The sequence below is a fragment of the Linepithema humile genome, chromosome 6 (assembly GCF_040581485.1).
Source record: "Linepithema humile isolate Giens D197 chromosome 6, Lhum_UNIL_v1.0, whole genome shotgun sequence".
Taxonomy (NCBI): Eukaryota; Metazoa; Arthropoda; class Insecta; order Hymenoptera; family Formicidae; genus Linepithema; species Linepithema humile.
Window position 1 is genome coordinate 19,780,143 of NC_090133.1, and position 22,255 is coordinate 19,802,397.

Sequence of the window (22,255 nt, forward strand, 5' to 3'; positions counted from 1 at the left end):
ACAATATCAGAACTAACGTCAACTATTTAACTGGTCCATTGTGCGTCAACTCGCGCTGAGCATACTTTGAATAATGCACTTCGTCGCTCGTTTTTAGAGTTTAAATGACTTTGACGATGCGCAAAAAAAAAGATTCGCGCGAATAATGTAGGAACTTTTGCGAATATCGCAAAATATTTAAGAAAAAACTATAATTAAATAATTGCTCTTTTGAAAAAAGAATGAAAAGGAGTAGTTTTATTTATGTGATCGTGATATGTTTACATTGCGTAATGTAAGCATGTAATGTAAAATGTAACGCTATGGAATAGAGCTCGTGATAAACGATAATAACGTTTTATTGATATTGCTGCCGGGGGAATCATTTTCCCACGCGACATTTAAAGCGTGCGGCTTTTACCATTTTGCTATCATCATTTCATTGCATATTGAACTTTGAAGAATTTTAAATAGTAAGTCCACTTAATCCAGTAGCTTAATGTACATTTGAAATTAAGTAGACAGGACTTTCAAGTCAAGTAAAAAGATTCAACACGGCAACGAAGCTCGAGATATGACGAGATCCGTTTATTATTAAACTGCTTTCTAATTAAATTGTCTCTAAAGAGAAATCAGTACTCGTTAATTAATATACTTAATTAATATCTCACGAAGTCTTGTAAACAACGTCCCGTATGTATATGCAAAGCATGATTTTTAAATGCAATCAGTAGAGAGAATGGTCAATTTAATATCCTAGAAATTGAATCTAGCCGGTAATACGTATTTACTTTGGGTAATCTGGCAACACTGCGTGCAAAACCAGCGATAATGCGTGCCAAGCAGCCATTGCTTAATGATTAATATTTACCTCTTCGTGTCGGTAGCGCAAGCGATATCGCTTCATTTATACCACGTTTTAACATTAATCTTCTGAAATTATCTATTTATACGAGCTCATCAGTGTGTCTTTATGCTTTTAGCGTCTGTGACTGTGACTCTCTTTCTCTCTCTCTGTATCGCTTTATGATATTATCTATATTTATATAAATATACGCTTTTATGGATTGATAGACTAGACGTTGTTTTTCAGAAACTGATATTCTAGTGGATGATAAAAAATATTTTTTAGTTTGAACTATATTTCAATTTCTACTTTTTCTTGTGCATATGTGAAATTTATAACTAATTTATGAATGTATTTATTAATTTATACATGAATGCATTTGTTAATTTGCATGTCATGCAATTGTGTTGCTGTTTTGCAAAAATAAGGTGTTTTGAACTAGTTATCTCATTAATCGTAAAGATCGTAAACATAGAAACTTCCTAAGCTTGTCCAAAACGATAGTTTGGAAATGTTCAGGAAATGCTTGGAAATGTTGTATCGAAAACTTTTGCGAGATTAATCTCGCCTACGTGTTAAATGTCATCCTAAAGCAACATTCATGCGAGGAAATGGGCTCCGTGGCTGATCCGACAGCTACCACGACGGTTAAGCGAATCACGGAAAATCGAATCAGCCGGCGCGAAATCACGCTGATCGAATGTAATGTTCGATGTGACCCGATTGCAGGAGATATCCTCGCAGGAGAATCGTAACCTGCCTGAGAGGGTGTACGCTTACGCCGCGGCTAATGTTTATCACCTGACGTCACCTGCTGCCCTTCTGAGTAGGAGTGAGTACGGAAGGGGGAGGGCAGGAGCATCGGGCAGGTTGGGTTCGCAGGTTTGTACGCTCGTTCGTCCAAGGCGACGACGATAGGGGAAGTTGGTCGCCATGGCTACCATGGAGGGGTTTCAACGACGGAGTTTGGGGGATCGATGCTGCCAGTAGCGTAGCATCAGGTGGCTTTGGGTCGCTCGACTTTTCAACCCCTTCCGGCGTCCGGAGGCGTCCAACAAGTGGGGCTCTTTGGTAGGGCGGCTGGCTGGCACTGTTAGCGACCAGCTGGATACATCGTGCAATACATATAGAACATAGAGATCCTTCTGAGTCACCTTAGACCAGTTTGATCTCGGTTTCGTGCACTTGGCACACTTTCGCGGATGACTAGGTATGCACCGGTGACATTTGTCAAGGATCATAAGATTTGCAGCACGTACCTCCTTGTGGCTCAAGTGGGCGCCACTTTATACTTCGATACGATTATCCGTGGCAATCAGGAGCTATAGAAACTTTATAATTTCCGGCTTTTTACAAGTAATAGAAAGTTATCGAAAATTTCAATGAGCTCGAATCTTGACGTTATATCAAAATGATCTTTATTTAACATTAAAATAGTATATTTATTAAATATTTCTCTCCAACGCCGTGACAAGTATTTCATACGTAGTGATAGGAGATTAATAGGAGGATAATAGAACATAATATAATAATTAAAAAATTTTGATAATTATTGGAGCGCTTTAATTAAATTACAAATGGTTTGTTGTCATTAACGGGCGAAATTTCGGACCGTGCTTTCGAATTTAATTTACTGCTTGACACCCTTTCTCATTACTGCGAGAAATTGTTTTTTCCCCCGATGGGAAAGCTAATAATTACCTACATAATTACATTGTTAAAAGTATATTATGTACATACGTAGATAATATATTGGGTTCATTATTTACGTAACGCGAGTACAGTGAAAAACTTTTTACAAAACGCTACGTGTCATAATTCTTTATGTGATTATTGCATTTTTTTTAGAATTGGATTTCTCTTCTTCTCAGATCTGATAAAAGTGATATTACCATTATTACTTCTTTTACGTGAATAATTTTTGGCATGTAACTACTATATCTCTGTCCATAATTTGATCTCGAACTTTTTTCGTTAAATTTTCCGGGAAATGCATGCCTCAGAAACTTTGTAGGCGGACTATCGGTATTCGCGAAACGTGATTCAAGTATCACGCATTCCATTACTAGTACTCTGCGTGCATACTAAATTGAATCCATAATGACCGTTTTAATTGCTATTTAATGACAAAGCATTACGTCAATATATTGAAAATGAAATAACTAATGTTTCAATTATCTTATTATTTCGAAACGACGAGTGATATGAAGTTCTTTTGTTTTTTTAAAATGTAAGATGGCTTTAATTAATTCTTTTTCAAGAATTAAATAAAATTAATTACATTAAAGTCGCAGATTTTAGTTACAAAAAATCTAATTTTTATTTATGGCTTTATCTTTAGGTTAGTGTTGTTCTAACAAATTGCTATCGCACAAAATCTCTTGCAAGAAGATTAAATTATATTCTCGCAACATCGTAGAAATGATAATCTAAGTTTAACCGAATTGCGCTTGGACAACCGCGAGAATCTCGGTTAAATCCAACGAATAATCTTTTCGTCGTCGTGCGTTGATTAAAATCTTTCTCTCTCTCTCTTTTTCTCTTTCTCTCGCGTTGTGCGTGAAATCCGTAATACTCATTTTGTATATTTTAAGTATGTCCGACGTAGCTTTCGTTGCAATTCCACTCGTTCGATGTATTCCGCCTCTCGTATTCCTACTCTCAGCATGGCTTTGTTTTTAGCGATAAAAAAAATAAAATAAGAGTGAGTTAGAAAGGATCTCATCCGCTTTCGAGAGAAAGACAATTCAGAACTGCTAAACATATTGCTAGGAGGGTAGAGAGCAGTTTCTTCGAAAGATGGAAATGCTAGGCAAGGGAAAAGAATAAGTATTGCTCGCGTAGAGTAGGAATGAACAAATACGGAAGAATACGGTTCGTGTTGGATAAGAACATTTCTGTTTTTTGAGATGCATACTTTATATTGCAATATGTTATTTCATGTTTTTTTCAGACTTCTTATTTGCGCGTTTGCGTTATTAAAAAGAGGAATATTACATTATATTACTATTATTGGTGACAAACTTTGTGAATTATATTACAGATATTTATATTTTTACGTCATTATTTTCAGGACTTATTTATATTATCTATTTATTTTTGTATTACTAGACACACAAGCGCACGCCATTTATTCTTTTATGATTACAAAGAAATATAAAATATGTACTACTGTCGAAAACTTCGCAATGACAGTCGCTCACGATATGAACTCAGCGTAACGAAAGAATTAATCGGCATCGCGGAAAAGCGGTAACTTTGATACTATTGAGATATCAGATAACATGCCTTTTTTAAGAATAAATTCAGGCGAAATTTTTAGTCATAAAATTAATTACAATATGTGTATTAATGAATATAATCCATAAAATGAAATGGCTTTTTATCCCGTATAGGGAGCTAAAATTTTACAACTGCAAACGCTTCACATAAAATATCGATGTATTATCAATTGCTTTATTAAACCATCGAAATTAAATAGCTGACATTTCAAGTATTTTAATTTTTCGAAATATTTATTCATAAAAAATTCATAGAAATTTCATCAAAATTTCTTTACAAAAGATTTAGCAACAGCCACCTGTTTACACGGAACTTACTTCCATGTAAATAATTTTACATGGAGTGCATACGTAATAAAAGAGATTACTTGTGTAGGAAAGGAGAGGATTCGCATATTGCTTGTTACATCGCACTTTTCCGGAAGGCAATATAAGGAAATATAAGATTTCCCGGGAAAACTCTTTTGGACGCACTCGTGGTGTTCTCAGATAGGATAGAATGAAAGAGTCCCAAGAGTTTCTAGGAAAGAGAAGCGAGATGATACCGAGCTTTGTGAAACGGCTGTAGTATCCAATCTGGATGAACGAAGCTTGTGGAAATTGAATAACAGCGCTGGCCGTCACCCGCGTATTCTTACAGTTCGGAACTCTGAGAGATCATTTGCTCGATGATATCGCTTAACGGATAATTTCATCAAGATTAAACTGCACTTTCCATGCACGTTATCTTTGAAATTAAATACAAATGTTTAGACAGTGAATTAAATTATATTAAAACTGATAACAGCGTACATTTTTTAATGCAGCCGCTCTACTGTGCAAGAGTCTTTTAATTCCATACTTTGAATGTTAATTCAATAAAGTGTGGTTAATTATATTTAAAAATAATCCTATGCTGCGTCGGTGTTTTTATATCTTTAAATTACTTCTCTAATTATATTTTACGATTGCGGTATTTCTTGTGCAAGAATTTTTTACAAGCCATATCAGCGGATGGTTTTAATAAATTTTTACACGTTCTGGATTATGCGAATGAAATTTACTGCACTGATGTTAAATGGCATTATCGATATTAGCATTACAATTATCGGTATGTTTTCGTTTCTCATTGAGAATATGAAAAATAAAGCATAACCGCGATAAAGCCAATTTCGTCCGCATGAATTGCGAAATAATGCACGGGCTTCCGCAATCACAGAAGTGATCACGCGTTTAAACGATTCAGTAAAATTAAAGTGCCGGATTTCTCATTCGAAAGCGGTATTTAATGTATGATTAGTGTACAAACGGCGGATTGATACTATCGTTGTTTAAAAATCTGCAGTTTTGTCCCGCGCGAATAAATGAAACAGAAGTTTGCGTGCCACAGATGGGAGGGAAAAAGAATTCTCCGTGAATCCTATGTATTCCAAAACTTGTGGTGCAGGATGCGCAGTTTATGTGGAAAGTTGAAAACAACTTTCCACGCTCACAGGGCGAAACATTTTTTACGGGACGCGCTCAAAAATGTGACTATGAATAAATCTTCTGTCGGAAATAACAGTTGCTATGAAGTCACCGGTCTTAAAATCACTCCAAAAAGCATGTGATTTATAGATGTCAAGCGAGCATGCAATGTGATCCCCGTTAGCGGATATACCTGTGCCATACTGCTTGAAAAAGGCATTAAAAGCGCGCGATCTTTCTTGCATTTTATCATGCAAAAACTTCTTTTATTTTACAATATATTAGATTTTATTATCATATTGTATATTCGTGACCCTCTTCGAAAATTTACAACGGATAAATTAAGTCTTTAGCAAAATAGCTTGCGCAATATAATTAAAATTAAAATCGTCATAACTCTCAGTACTCAGTTACGCACAAGATTTTTGCGTGAAATTTCATTACCGACTCTCTGGACGTGTTATTTTCAGGATAATAACTTTTTATTCTTTTTGAATCCGCGAAGTTATGAAAAAAAGTTATAAAAATCCATAATACATGCGGAGCCACTGGCCACATGATCGTACATGAAAGTGAAGTGCGATATGAGAGATGCAATTTCCATTTTTAAAATGTGATTTCGAAAGGTTAGATTTAAAGGTTAAATTTTCACGTATTCTTCCGAATCTGCCTTTTACTCGCGATTTTTTTATGGAATAATAAATATAAAATTCTTTATGCCTTTGTTTGTTATTGCGTACAGTAACGGTGACTTGAACGATCTTCTCTGATTTCTTTGTTCTAAGAAACAGAGGCAGGATTTTCACATTCGAGCAATCAAAGCGCATTCAAAGACTTTTCAAGGCTATTGACTCGCGATGCCGCAAAGCCCAAACAACGGTGTAATATTAGAAGTTTTCAATGCGTCGTCTGTGAACTCGAATTGTAGATCGCGAACAATCGCCAACTTTTGCGTCATGCTCGCGCATTTGTATTCGCTGTCGCATATGTTATTGTTGAAGCCGTTTTAAGCGAATGGTTACACACATTGTTGATTTTCATCGGATAGCGCGCAGAGTCGATAGTCGACGCATTCACGGCACGACAGTTACTTTAATTAAGTCGCGTCATGTTACATGATTACGATATAACGTAAAGGGATTTATGTCAACGGCGTGTTTATTTTCGTTTCGTTACACAAATCGTTTATTTGCATATCGAGAAATCGATATATTTATTTTGTACTAACATATTCTTGTGGTATATAATGTTAATTTAAAATGATATTCCGCAAACATTGATTAATTAATCCTCCAATAATAAATAATTTTCATCTTTTGATAAAGAAATGCAAAGTGTGCTTTTATATAATTATAATCTTTTTTAATTAATTTTCTAAGATAGCATTTCTAGAAGTATTTTCATGTCAAATTATGTAATCGAAATAGGATAAAGTGCACTATTACATTTTCCGAAATATTCCAAACTTTGTGTACTTCCATTTGGTTGATGATACGACAGCACTTTGCCGGGTGCCTTAATGGGTTCTTTGCCTTTCTTGTGCGCATTTACTAGCGACATATTACCAGCCTGCATCGAGGAGCCTGTATTCACGAGGACGGAAGCGTTTGTAGCAAGTAACGGCGGTAAACTCGATCGTAGAAAATAATAATCTTGTCGACGGCGTGCGTGGCTGTGTGCATCACGGTTTACGCGTATATATAGCGACACACACTTATGCAGGACGCCGCTCGTGGGCTCATCGATATTGACAAAGTTACGTTCAGTCTCCCACGCGATAGTATGGCTGCCTGTCGCTCGAGGAAAATAGTCTTTCAGAGTTCATCAGCCGTAGGTGATGGAAACCGGCCGTCTAATACACAATGGCTAATTTAAATCCGTGAAAAAACTATGTACATCGCATACAATGCGTTTATATCGGGTTTCACGGTGCGGTCGGGCATAGTAAACATTTTATAAATATCAGAGAGAATGGGAAAATCGCTTTTGGTTTTTTGCTTTTTTTTGCTGCTCTAATGATCCTGCAAATATTTATTCCTTTTTATTTTTTAAAAAGTTAGATTGCGAGAAATAGAGTTGTTTTTCCAAGCTAACAAGAATTACGATGAAAAAGTTTTCAAGTTAAACGAGCGATGTTTTAAATGAAGTGTGGAATGTTTTGTGTATTTTCCACGAAATATTAAACTCTTTCCCTTCATAGAGTTTAATTTCTTCATCGTGCCATAGTATCCGACTAGTTTCATATCGATATATGCATGTTGTTAGAAGCAAGGATAGAAGCATATCACTCCCTTGTCTTGATAAACGCATATATAGTGCCCATCGCTGCTCTGTGATACGTCATGCGATAAATTCATATCAGCCTCGCACGTTAGCTAGACATTTAGGTAATCCTGTATCAGCGGTAGCCTATAGTCATGTTCGATTGTTGTTATCTGGCATTCAGTCGAGATGTTTCGTGTAAGACATTAGATGGTTCCTCAACGCTGATATTCTGATAGGTACAACGTAATTGACTTTAGATTTGTAGTATAAATAATTTTATAAATATGCTAAATATAACTTTAGACATTTAGTATTCATTAAATTAAAGTTTGATATTACTCATGAAAGATATAATATTTTAATGATAATTATAGTTATAATTACACAGTATATTATAATTATAATTATATTAACATTACAGTAATGATTTTGATGTAATTTTACATTGAATAATTCAACTCGCGAAGTAAACATGAATATTATTTACTGGCAAATAATGACTTTATAATTGTCAGATAAAGCTCTTTTGTATTGCATATATTCATCGTTTACACAAGTACACATATACATATATGCATGTAATGATAGAACTGTATGCACTGAGCGTAAGAGCATCCACGAGAATGCGAGGCGTGGAAAATCTCTTTTTGACGTATGTCGCTACATTAACTTTTCGTCGAGTTAGAATGTTTGCAAATCCGATACGAGAGCGTTCATTTATGAATAAACGCAGCGTGCCTGTCTGTGTATTTATCTGTGGCGTGCAAAAGTTACGTAACTATTACGCTGTTATGACCAGCTGATCAGTTGATTAACAGATGAGTGAGTCAAGGTTGAGGGAGAACGACTTGCTTCTTCGGTCGATTCGGTTTTAGATTGAGATCACTCAGGATTCGCCGCGGGTCGATTTAATCATCAATATCTTTACGGGACAAACCTACAGCGAACTAATATAAGTTTGAAAATTGAGTTCTAATAAGTCTAAAATTATTTATTTCAACTGATTGATTTACCAAGTGCCATCGATTTATCATTGATTAATTACGAAAAGAAAATTAATTCTCGGCACGGTAGTATATGAAACAGCGGCGCACTCAACGTAGGTTAGACATGTATATATATATACGCTTGGTAGCTGCAATAAAAGTTTTTCAGACAGCGTATTTATACACCCTACGGCTACAGCGAGCGTTTTATAGACGGTGTATATATATATTGTCCATACCAAAAGAGTTAAAGAGTTAAAGAATCTGATGTTCTTTTTCTTTGTAATTTAAAGTAGCTTTTTTTCGTACATTATGTGATATTTCGGTAGGAATTTTGCGAAATGATAGTTTGATTTCGTTATTCGATAAACGGTATATTGGTATGCAGTTACCCGCCAATTATCTGCAGTTAATATTACATTAAAGGCTCGATATTCATTTCCTTTGAGTATCAATTTATTCTCCAATGAAACAAAAGTATTCGCGATAGTATTAATAGTATACGAATAAAAAGCGCTCTTTCCGTGCATTTTTCAGTTATTTCATCTGACTATATAATTCTCTCGCGAATTGCAAATTATTCGCAAAGTATCGCGGCGGAGGTTTCACTCGGAAGTTCCGTCGCGAAGAAAATTACAAGAGCCACTCGTAAAATTGCAATCGATGAACTTGTCGGAGCACGGTTGGGTAATTGTCACGACTGTCCCTCGTAAGTAAAGTGAAAATTATTATGCACCTCGTGTCTGCGGTCGCTATACCCGACAGTGGCATTGTCTCGCAGATCCTGTGATAATACCGGACACACCGACAGCAGCTCTTTGCTCACGCCTTTGTACTCGTGCAAAATCCTGTAATTTAAGTGGCGCTCGAAGGCTAGCTTTACTGCTAGTTCGCTTATAGCTTACAAGATGGAACAAAGGCACATGGCGATAAACTCATCCGCGATTTCTGTGAGCAGATTTTTCGTGACATCTCGGAGTGTCGTTGTTCACGCGTAACGTGTATTACAGGACATGTTGCGCGCATTACGGAATATACGGAAAGAGAGATGAAAAGATAAGAAAAACAATTTTCTCGCGTTTACGCTATTTAGAATTACGAGGATAATAACGGTCTTGTATATCTTTTTTTTAGATTGCAATTTTAAAACGCGATTCTTTTGGAAATCACATTATTCTTTTTGTATTGCTCTTCGACTTCTTACGCGCCTTTTATAAAAGTAATCGCGAACGACCTATTCAATTAATTCATGATCCAACAGGTTGAAAGGATTGTTACTGCTCGCGAGCAAAGTGTCGGAGGCTGATGGTTGTTTGTTCAGGTTGATAGGTTGGTCATGACTGATCAGAGCTATCTAGACTACTGAATAAATTTACAATCGGAGACGAGGGCGTGCGGCACGAGTCACTAAATTACAACAGGTCATGATAGAGGATCAGATGCAATGATCACATAAAGTTCTTAGCGTCTGCGAAGTTGTAATAAAATCGGTTTGCCAATGCGCGAAATCTAATTGCGCCGCTTACGAATGGTAAAGGTTCGTACACGGTTTGTATAAGTTTGAAAATTGCTTCAAGTAAAATATTATGTATTTCTTGAAAAAAAGGTTATTTAGCTAATTTTGTACCCCGTTTGTAATGCACGAGTTGTAATTTGTTGAATAATTTAGTTACTTATTTCCCTATGAAATCACCTAAGAATTATTGGCTTTTAATTTTCATATTATGTACTTGAGTTATGTAGGTATCTCTGTCCTGCCTTTCAAAAGCATGCACCGGCTTTAATACGTCCACAGTAGATGTAATTATATGAACATAATACAATTAACTACGCGAGAGACGTTAAACAGCGAGACTTAAAATAGTTTCATGATCAGTTATGGCAATTTTGACCAAACGTTTATAATATTTTCCTTATAATAAAATTACTTACTAAGCTTTAATAAAAATTTAAAATGCTATTGGCGACTAATTTTTATCACGTTTTAAATTAAAACCGATTTAATTAATTTTAAATTTATTAGAAGTATGAAGGATTGAGTAAAAAGGGATATATCTTTTCACAGAATTATTAAAAGCTTTTTGTAAAGAAGTTAACAGTACTGCGAAGTCCTTGTGACCATTTTTTCAAAGCTATTTTCAGATTCTTGCAGAGCAATTTGCAGAAACATGTGCTAAACTCCGGGCAAATTTTACTTTTTTTCTGGATTATTCATCGAAAGCAAATTTTTCACGGAATCGAAGAAATCCTTCGCGTAGTTTCGAAACGCCAACGAGCCTTGATAGACGCTCGACTAATTTGAAAGCTCTGTCGATAGATGCACCGAGTCTGTGTGGAAAGTTATTTTGCAATGTTACCCGGAGTGTTCCAGAATACTTGGTGAGCGACGACGGTCGAGAGAAATTTCAAGAATTCTTATTTCGCGAAAGGTACGCGATGGTATTTAAGGTGGTATAAAGAAAGCGTAACTGAGAATGCAATTCACGCGTTTCAACTTCGGATAACGTATGTGAAGAATTATGTTATTCCAAGCAACTCCAACTCGTTAGAGACATATTTGTCCGCCATCGCATGTCTATTTTTGTAGCGTTGACTTCGAAACTTAACTCAGATACATAGGAGATCAAACTTTAACAGCACATTTGATTGATTGTGTCTGTACAAGGATATCCTAATAGCTATTGTGCGTATGATCGTCTAGTACATATTAGATGGCCAAGACGACCGTTTAATGCAACAATGTCGTGATATTGCAACAATGGGCAATTCCTGATCAATAGGTGTTCGATTGATTTGTATCTATGGTTAGTACGTTGAATTCAGAGCCAACAGTAGTTTCATTCCCCCGGTAACTGTCGAATCGCGGTAAGGTGTCGTCAATCATTGCGATGCGATTAATTAATCATAGTGCGTTACAGTTTCGATCATCCGGTCGATTGTGAACTATAACGATGTCTCTCGTGAGAGTCGAAAACAGATGTTACAAGATGCGAGATGATCCCCCGGGGTTAACTTTGCACAGAGTTATGGTGCCAATACGTCTATTCCAGACTTATTTCAGCTTGTATCACTGAAGACGGGGAGAATCTATTCCATTGGGGATTCCTAGGTCTCAACATTATATTACAGTTTCCTGATGATACTTTATAACCTACTGCGTAATACTCGTGTATACGATAAGAAATAGTGATCTTAGATATAAAGATGAAATGAATAATATGCGTTGGAAAAAGTGTGATAGTCTCTAAAAATATGTGTCAACACAATCGGTTTATGAGATGATTAAAATAATCGTTATGTAATTTGTTATGCATATATTTGTACAAGTTTGTTATCGAGCTTTCAGAATCTTAACATTGTTACGTACGAGCGCTACTGTGTTTGAACAGGACGATTAATTTCTACATAAAGTCATAGCTGTACGGGAATTAAGCACGCATTGTTATACGGAAATCGGGCGTGCATTCTGTTCACGCGGGTGAAATCGGGCGCGGCTTTGATCTTCCAAACTAAATAGCACAGTTTGCGTAGACTTCAAAGTGGATTACTTGGGGATAAATGTATTTATGAAATCTCGACCGAAGCGGTTGAAAGAGTATTTTTGGAATAGTATTCGCAGTGTGAATTCAAACTAAATCGAAAATACATATATACAAAAAATTTATATGTTCTCATATTTTTTGGAATAACTTTGCAAGAGAAAAAAAGATTACATATGAATGCAAATGAAAGCAATATATTGTGATAAATTTTTTTCTTTTTCTTGTAAAATTGTTCCATAAAAGATAGGATGTGTTGCAAATATTTTTTCACATATGTATATGAATTTGAGAATAGCGGCCAAGTTGCTTTTTTCGGCAGTTTGTTTCGCTACCGAGGGAAAAACCATATTGCTCTGCGTGCAACTAAATATGAAAACCGACCATTCAATTGATCGGACTCTGCCAAATGGATCGGATAAATCAATACGCGCAAACAAGGCGCAAATCATTCCACAAAGTAAACCAGAGCGACAATTTGTCAATATATCGTAAGCCCTTTTTTCGTAGCGATTATGTTTATTATTAGATAGAAAGTTAATATATAACATAATACATAACAACATATAGAAATCCCTCGCCATATTTATATTTATGATTTAAACATATTTTTCGTTGATAATCAGAAAAATCTTGTTATTATTAAAATTCGATTTTTTCTTTCTTTAAAAATAAGATTTTGTTATATGTTTCTAAAATTTTTTTAAAATTATTACAAACGCTTTCTCATAACTTTGTATATGTATATTTATGTTAGTAAAAATTATTGTTTAAAAATAAAATAACTAATATTGATTTTTCTCGTTATTTCAGGTGAGTTTGGAGTTATTCTACTACATTCTGTTAAATGTCAGCATCATACTGTAAGTCGATATTTCTATTTTATGATATCACACGACTGTTTTACACATCGTTTTACTGTTGATAAGGAAAGCTTCTCTGTTCTCTTATCAGCACCGGTACGGTAGATTTCTGACGCACAAACTTACTAGTAAGCGATACCGACAGCTGTATTCTCTTATCAGCTGTAACGACTGTAGATAAAGTTACTGCAATCGACATCACTTGAAATATAAATTTTATACCATAATATGGTTTCCACAGAAATAATAATTTACGTAAGGTAACTGAGCAAGTTTATTTTGAAAATTGAAAGCTTCAGCTAATTGAAAACATTAGCTGATAATGTCCAGCACTTGTGTATTCGTAGTAGCTAACGATTATAGTAAAAATTCTGGTTTACACATTTTAACATGAGATATAAAAACTCATGAAATTTTATCATATGTAGAAAGAGTGAAGATTTACTATATCAAATTGATATTTGTTTCTTGCTATTTGAATAACAAATTAAATAACGAAAGAGTTGGTTGATAAAATTGTCATACACATAGTGAACAATCGCTTGACAAACAGTAAGATAATTTTACATCAATATTTAAATATATTTTACTTTCTATAATAATTAATAGATTTTACGTGCCAAATGACATTTATGTTATGTTAAATATAGTATGTCATGCACATGTCACGAAGTACTTTTGCATATTATTTGATTTACATTTAACAATTTTTTTCGAAATTACTTTTATGAAAATTTTTTATAGTATATATTATATATATTTCTTGCAAATTTTTTTCTTGCATATTATCTCGTTGCTTTGATATACATATATTTACATATTTTTTTTATATATTGAATTATCATAAATTGGTAATAATGGTAATTATGGTAATGCGGATAAGTATGTAATAATGTAAATTTTAGAATTTCACTATAAAGATAGAAAATTTATATTTAAATAACAGATAAAAAAAATTGTAAAAGCGATTAAAATACATGGCGTTATCGAATCAACTTTTTGTCTCGCTCCTAGCTGACTAGAGAAATCGATTGAAGCTTTGCCTATTCACAAAGCTCTGATCTGTGTTCAGCTTGGAAACATCGTGTGACATGAAAGAAACTTTTGTGACGTCAGTCCTCCCACCTAGCAAACTGTCACAATAGCCAATTGCATCGATTTTGTTGTACTTGCTGTGTGCTCGCAGAAACATCTATATTTTGGATTTCTGAAGCGAGCGCGTGGGTGACATATACGTCAGCCGACTCTTTTATTTATTTATTTATTAATAATATCTTGTTCTGTTAATGAGAGCGGCATCGTAAACATTTTAATTTTATACACGATGAATAAATAGGCAAACACAGACCTATTTACCTATTTATTTAAGAAAATGTCATGTAGAAACGAACTTATGAAATATAAAATTTATCAACCAACTTTTTCATTATTTAATTTGTTATTCAAATAACAAGAAACAGATATCAATTTGATATAGTAAATCTTCACTCTTTTTACATATAATAAAATTTTTGAAATGCGATAGCTCAAATGTTAATCGATGCATCGATTTTGATTTTGATTGTGCATTTTATATTGTTACACGATTTTTGTTCCGAGATTATTCGGTATCTTCTTTTCTTATATTATATTAAAACATTTCTGGGTGTTTCTTTTTAAAATTTTTTTTATTCTTTTGAATCAAATTTACAAAGAGCGCATTTATTATGAGACTAGAAAAATATCGGTACAAATTCTTTTTCAGAAATATAATAAGACATTATTATTGGAAAGACATCTCAAAATGCAAACTCTTATATCATGCAAAAATGACAACTTTACGAGTCCGGCGATAACAATTTTTTAACTAGATCTGAAATATTGTAAAATACTAAAGATCTATAAAACTATCCTAAATTGAGCTGTGACACAATCGTATAACTGCAAGTACGCAACTAAATAACGATTCTGTGACGGTAAAAAAATAGTTTTATTCGACAACGTACATAACACAATTAATATTCTGCACGTTCAATCCGTAAACTATTCTTGAGAAGCGCTTTAAAAAGTACATGTTCAATCCGCCGAGTTATCGGGTTTACCACTTCTTCAACGGTGCCGAGTACGCGTATCCGCCATCAAGAACGTCGTGGGCGCCCAGTAGCGCGCCGCTGGATGCCAAACCGCTGCTGATGCCGGATATGCTGCCGCCGCTGACGATGGGGCCGCTCTGATATGAGACACCGCTGTCCAGAACCTGGTGTCCAAGTCCGCTGCTCAGAGTCGCTCCCGACAAGGTAGATCCGAGATGGCTGGCTCCCAAATCAACGTATTCGGGTCCGGATGAGTAAGCGTGTGTAAGGCCGTGCGAGAGGCCGTGCGAGAAGCCGTGCGAGAGGCCGTGCGAGAGGCCGTGCGAGAGGCCGTGCGAGAGGCCGCTCGTCGCGACGCCGAAGGTAGACGGTACGACGGACGAATGTACGACGCCGAAGGTCGAAGGTACGGTACCGAAGGTCGAAGGTACGACGCCGACGGACGACGGCACGGTGACGGGCACGTGTTTCGTGACGGACACCGGAACCGGCACCGGCTGAGGTACGGGCACCGCTACAGGTTGTGGCACGCGAACTTCAACGGGATGCGGAACTGCGACTGGGTATGGGCGATCGACCTTTACGGGCACATGGCGGGTGACTGGTACGGGTACCGGTTGCGGCACCGGGACCGGATAGGGACGATCCACCTTGACGGGCACGGGTTGCGGGACCGGCACGTGTTTGGTGACTTCGACGGGCACGGGATGCGGCACCGGGACCGGTACTTGAACTTCACGGTGAACGGTGAGACCGGTGATGCGCTCGGTCTTGGCGTGCGCCACGCTCGGCAGCACGCTGCCGTATCCGTATCCGTATCCGGACGCGAGAGATCCGTGAGCGAGGATCGGAGCGCCCGAGCTTAGGATCGGAGCGGCGGAATTGAGAAGGGCGCCGCTGCTGCCGAAAGTTCCGTAGGCAGCTCCATAGGGACTTCCGTAGGCAGCTCCGTAGGAAGCTCTATAGGGACCTCCGTAGGCAGCTCCGTAGGTAGCTCCGTAGGGACTTCCGTATTCCAGTCCAGACGCGTACGCGGAAGTTAAACTGTTACCCAGGGTGACTCCCGACCCGATTAATTTCGAGCCGAGTCCGAGTCCAGAGTATCCTGTCAGGCCTGAGAGTCCGAGTCCAGAATATCCTAAGCCATAACTTGCGAGACCAGCATCTCCCAATGCTCCCAAACTTCGTTTGGGGTGTTTTCCAATCTTATCCTGCTTCTTCGGGTCCTCGGTCAGGCCTGAGAGTCCGAGTTTAGAATCTCCTAAGCCATAACTTGCGAGATCAGCATCTCCCAACGCTCCCAAACTTCGTTTGGGGTGTTTTCCAATCTTATCCTGCTTCTTCGGGTCCTCGGTCAGGCCTGAGAGTCCGAGTCCAGAATCTTCTAAGCCATAACTTGCGAGATCAGCATCTCCCAACGCTCCCAAACTTCGTTTGGGGTTTTTTCTACTCTTGTCCAACTTCTTCGGGTCCTCGACCGGGCCCGCCAATACGGCGGTTGCCAACAGCAATATCTGAATAATTTTGAAAATGAGTGATGATTGCTATACGTTTGAAAATATTGCTTATAAAGATAGTTGCGTTGATAGATTACCGAGAATAGCGTTAAATTGATTGAAAACTCGATTAAGTTTTATGCTGTTATCAAACTTTGTCGATATTACATTTTGCCGATACATATTACATTTTGTTAATTACCCAATTAATGTTGGATAATTAAATTTTAAATTATTAATTAATTGAACAATCACGAATAAATTGCTGTTTATCTGATATCTCTATTAATTCTCTATTATAGTTCTTTTAGCTCGTACGAATATGGAGAGCGTCATAATTATAACGCCATGGCTACAATGGTTACAATTTCATTTACAATGATAAAGCGAGTTTTAGCCGTAAACAATCTTAAAGCAATAACGCGATTGAACGGTAATGAAGATATTATTAACGAGGAAGCGCGACATGGTTAATGATCGTCTTTATGTACTGGCGTATATATACGAGAATCCCTGTTGACTTACCGCGAAGCTCCTCATTGTATCTCGTGGTAGTTCCGGATCAAGTGTGCCATCAGTCCGGTCGGTTGGCGTTTTTATACAAAATGCCCAGTTCGCGACGTATGCGATTTACTTTCACTGAGACGGCGACGAACACGCCCTGCTCCGCGATCCGCACGCACCTCCCGATTATTTTTCTGCAGCCAGTCGGTCGGATCGGCGGTTGGTCCATCTGATATCCCGATCTGACGTAACAGCAAAAGCCATCGCAAACTTGCTTCTGAAACGGATCCAATTCCGCATTATTACAGCTGTTACGTGCGTAATTGTGTACACCGGCATGTAACGCCACTCGTTTCCTTGCCGTTCTTTTTGCAAAGGGCCAACTTTTACCGGCCAGTGTAAACTATCGCGGTCGGCAAGCGAACAAGATCGATCGATGCGGTAACGAGATGTAACGAATCCAAAAAGAAAAAAATTTAAAGAAATTTTTTACCAACAAATATTATGAAACAGCACTTAATATCGAAGATCTTGTTCTTCTTTTATCCCTTTAGATTTTGGTATCAGAGAGGTTTTTTATGCATTAGTTGCCCTAAACGCAAAATATTGAACATATGTGAAATATATTATTTATTATTTTGTATTTTAAAAATGCTCGCACATAGAAGAAGTTTTTTTATTAATAGTTTTCATTGTTTATTATTTTTTATTTTATTTTGCGTTTATAGAATTTTTTTATATAATTAAGTGATGACTACTTAAATTGCAATTTACTAACGTATTAAAATTTTACTACTAAAATTTTTGACAAAATATTTTTTTAAAAATTAACCATTTATATATATTTTTGATACTTTATTAATTTAACGACATTTTATTTTCATATTTTCAAGGTCCTAATCGCTCTTTTTAAGATCGTTTGAATCTTAAAAAAGCGGTTTATGTATTATGCGCGACCCATCTCATTAAATCAGGATGTTGTTTATTTTAAATAAATTTCTTAATTTTTGCAGAAAACCAGAATTCAGAGACGTTGTCGTCGGTGTCGTTTCTGAAATTTATTGATACTATATGTATATATGCGAATATTTATTATCTCGTTTTGATGTGACTATATCGATATGCAATAGTGAAAAATATTACTCGAATCACTCTGTACAGTCAGGAAAAACTAACTTTGTTGTTATTTTTCGCATTTTTTATGGTTTACAGAGCGAATTGGCGAGTGGAAATTTGCGGTGTCTAATATTTGGCTGACAGAGATCGACGCGACAGAGTTCCTATTTTATAAATTTATTTGCAAAACACTTCGTGTTTTTAAAAGTCAGCCGCGACATTTTCTCATATTGCACAATTCGGTATAAACCATTTCGTTCTATAACGCGACATAAATCTCCATGGTGCGGAATAATTCGCAACTGAGTTTCGTAATTGTGTGGATTTTCATCTTCAGGATTGTCCCGACGAAGATGTATGTTCCACCGAATGCATTGTGCCGATTTTCACAAAATGCTTTATATTCATGACGCAAATTTCCGTGAAAATGCGCTTTATTTAAATTAAACGACGGATACGCCGCAGAGAAATACAAGTTATATCGTAATGTGATCATTCGTCTCGCCATATTATATGAAACAACAAGAATAGTCGGTATTGGCTAATATACTTTTTATTCATTCGTGGAATTTCTTAAAAGGAAACAGTTAAAATATTCGAGAACCGCCCAACAAAATTATGCTATTTTTTGTGAGATTGCGCGCCGGATGCAGACGATGGAACTAAAATGCCAGTTTCGAAGATCGGTCGCCCGACAAAATAAAACACTAGTTTACGATGGGCGTAGATTTATTTCAGTTCGTCGAAAGCGATACACAACTAACGATTACAAATAAATTAAAATACAAATGCTTAGAATATTTACAATTCAATTCCTGTTTTTCAGTCTTATTTTGTATAACGGCATACTCATTAATTGTCTATAATGGCCAGTATATTCATTAATTATTTATCAAACGATGTCGCTATTTACCTCGCTGTTTATCATGATTAGTTTTTAATTTGTATATTGAGAGAAATTGTGATATTCAGCCATGAAATGTTATCTCAATTTTATTACCTCTATTTTATTACCTCTATATCTATATATATTCTTTTTTCTCCGCACGATAAAGATTCCGTGTTAGCTTACTTTCGATGCTGCAAACCATAAGATATGAAACGCAGGGCGAAGAAATATGTTAGTACGGAAAAATACGAGAATACGATAAAAGAGACGCCCGAAGTTCACGCTGTCTATATTCTTAACCCACCTTTTGATTTCCTACGAGAACCCCGGCGAAGTTTATGACATCGACCGATCGTCGACCGATGGCTCGATCGATTTTGCCCTTTAACGGGAATCATTGCCTTTATCTTATCTTACCACTCATGCCAGTTTTTTTCCTAAGTTCCTTGTTCAAAAATACGAAAATATTCTAGCTGTTTTTAATCAAAATGTTTTCAATAATTTATTTTGGAAAAAATTAATATATTTTTTTATTAAGTATGAATTATACTGTGGCTTTATATTGTATTGATAATGAGGTACGTAATATATTGCAAGTCGAAAAAGTAAATTATTGATCAGAAACTTGTTTTCATGAATTAAAATGTCAAGGAAAAATTATTAGCTCAACTCATATGTCGTTTTAGCCAAGCTAGTCTCCTCTATTCGCGTTTTTATCATATTTGAAAACACAATTAAAACACACAATTAAAATACAAAATTAGAATAACATACGCTCGTATGAGCGTAGATGAGCCAAATTATTATTTGTTTAAAATTTTTAGTATTATTTTTAATTTTAAATAAATACTTGGAATGTAAATTTTTATTTGTGTTACGTTACAGTCGTTGCATTCATGTATTTAAATTATTTTTAAAAACATCGAATAATATTTTACTTTTTATTTATATTATTTAAGCATTGTTTTTGTTTTTAATTGAATAACATTTAAATAAATATTGAAAATATTTATAGTTTTTCCTCATTTTTTGAAATTAATTTAATGTAATGTTTATTAACATTGTGAGCTTGGAAAGGCTTGAATCATCTTGTTAACTTGCACCTAACTGTCGAGCAAAATCGTGAATGCAGCAACAATAGACGTACAGCGTAATAATCGTAGCTCATGAATATGAAAATTTCTCGCCGCTGGCCATTTTGATTAACAATCACGATAGGACAAGTTTCGGCTGCGAGCATTATGACTGCGCGATGTAATGCAACGAAATTCACTGGGAAGAGCGGTAGCATTTGCTTCACATAGCATCGTCGAATTCGGAGCACTCGACAGATAATCCGTCTGCAATCGATTGATCGCGGGAAATGGTGGTCCCTAAATATCGCACTGGGAAGAGCTATAATCGTAATTTTCTATCCTACTCTCGATCGCACATATATACGGAATCGAGTGGCATAGATCGCTCTCAAAGGAACGTAAATTCTCGACACATATTAGGTGAACGTACATACGTGAACGGAATATATAGTGATCGAAATTGTTTGCTTTTTTATATTTTCTAATATATATAATAATTTTTTTAATTTTTTTAAAAATCTATTTTGAAAGACGACTTAAAAATCCAATTATCACTGAAAAAGATATTATTATTTGCATTTTATTGTAATATTATTGATGATTATGCACATATAAATTTTATTCTTTATTTATTCAATAATAGGAATCTCTGCTTTAAATGGCTATTTTTCATACTACGATCATGCCAAATAATATGTTTATTGTGTATAGCTCTCATAAAATCTGCTGCTGCTGAAAAAAAATGCTACCAAAAAAAAGGGGGAATCGGCGAATGTATCCTTGGGGAAAATTTGAAGCAGAAAAGTGTCATTTTTTACAGAAAAGATCAATTCTACCGATTGTTATTGTAATTCATACAGCCCCGACCTTTTGCGTTCTATTTCGTTCGCGCGTGCTCAAAAGTAAGAAGTTCGAAAGGCAAACGTTACCTAACGAATGCAACTGAGCCGGTTTTTTGATCGTGCGTTCGCCTCTTTATTGCTTTTTTTCGGAGAAGCGCAATGAGTCATTCCAAAATTACGTATTTTTTTGATTGTAATAAGTGCACTTGGAATATCTTTCTTGATATATATAAATTATAGAAATAAATTGTCACGAAGCATGCAACGAGTTTATTATTCATTTTATTATTGAAGCAATTATTACGGAAAGACATTATAATTAAAAACAACATTGTGGAAAATTAATAATATTATTTTAGTGAAAATATTACGGTTAAAAATTACAGTCGTTTCTCATAAAGAAATTATAATATCTTTTCACAACGGGCGAAATAAAAACTTGAAATGTTTATTTTTCTTTTAAAGTTAAACTTTGCTTTACACGTGTTTCATGCCGTGTTGCATTACATTTAGAAGTAAAAAAAATGTTTTAAAGTTAAAAAACAGTTCCCTGTTATCTTGGTAAATAAATTTTGAAAAAGAAAAAAAACAGGTTGGTTTGGTTGACAAAGATATTCTGAACTTTGGCGAAGCTAATGTGACATATGGCAACGCAGTATGTCATGCGAGAAAACGGGATTGTAGGATCAAATGCGATGCAAAATACGCGTGGCGCCTCTTTTTGGTGCAACGAATATTTTCAATCCATACTGAATATTCGTTGAAAATTCAACTGCGATGTAGCAGATATGCGACTATGTAGAAATATAGTCGAAAACCCGGTATCGTAAATTCACATCATCATCAGTGAAAAGTAGAATATTTACAAGTATAATTTTAATAGTATTTACAAGTAGTGTGCTAGTAATAGTATTTGCAAGTAGAATATTACAATTTCCACTGGATTACTGAATTCTCTATATTGCAAATGTGGAAAGGTAGATATAAAAGTTATGAAACGGAGAAGTTGCAGGACTCGTTTCGGTCGAGGGATAAATCCAAAAATATTTCGCGC

General features: G+C 35.7%; 2 protein-coding genes across 9 annotated transcripts in view; one reads left to right on the forward strand and one right to left on the reverse strand.

The window, feature by feature from the left end:
• Nucleotides 1–22,255, forward strand: part of dnc (phosphodiesterase dunce) — a 331,146-nt gene that overhangs the window by 96,084 nt on the left and 212,807 nt on the right. The gene's annotated exons all lie outside the window — the stretch shown is intronic.
• LOC105678734 (uncharacterized) lies at nucleotides 15,152–17,588 on the reverse strand. The gene is made up of 2 exons (XM_012378303.2): nucleotides 17,300–17,588; nucleotides 15,152–16,792 (listed from the first exon to the last, which is right to left on the reverse strand). The coding sequence occupies exons 1-2, from the start codon at nucleotides 17,312–17,314 to the stop codon at nucleotides 15,284–15,286; spliced, it is 1,524 nt and encodes a 507-aa protein (XP_012233726.1). The 5' UTR covers nucleotides 17,315–17,588; the 3' UTR covers nucleotides 15,152–15,283.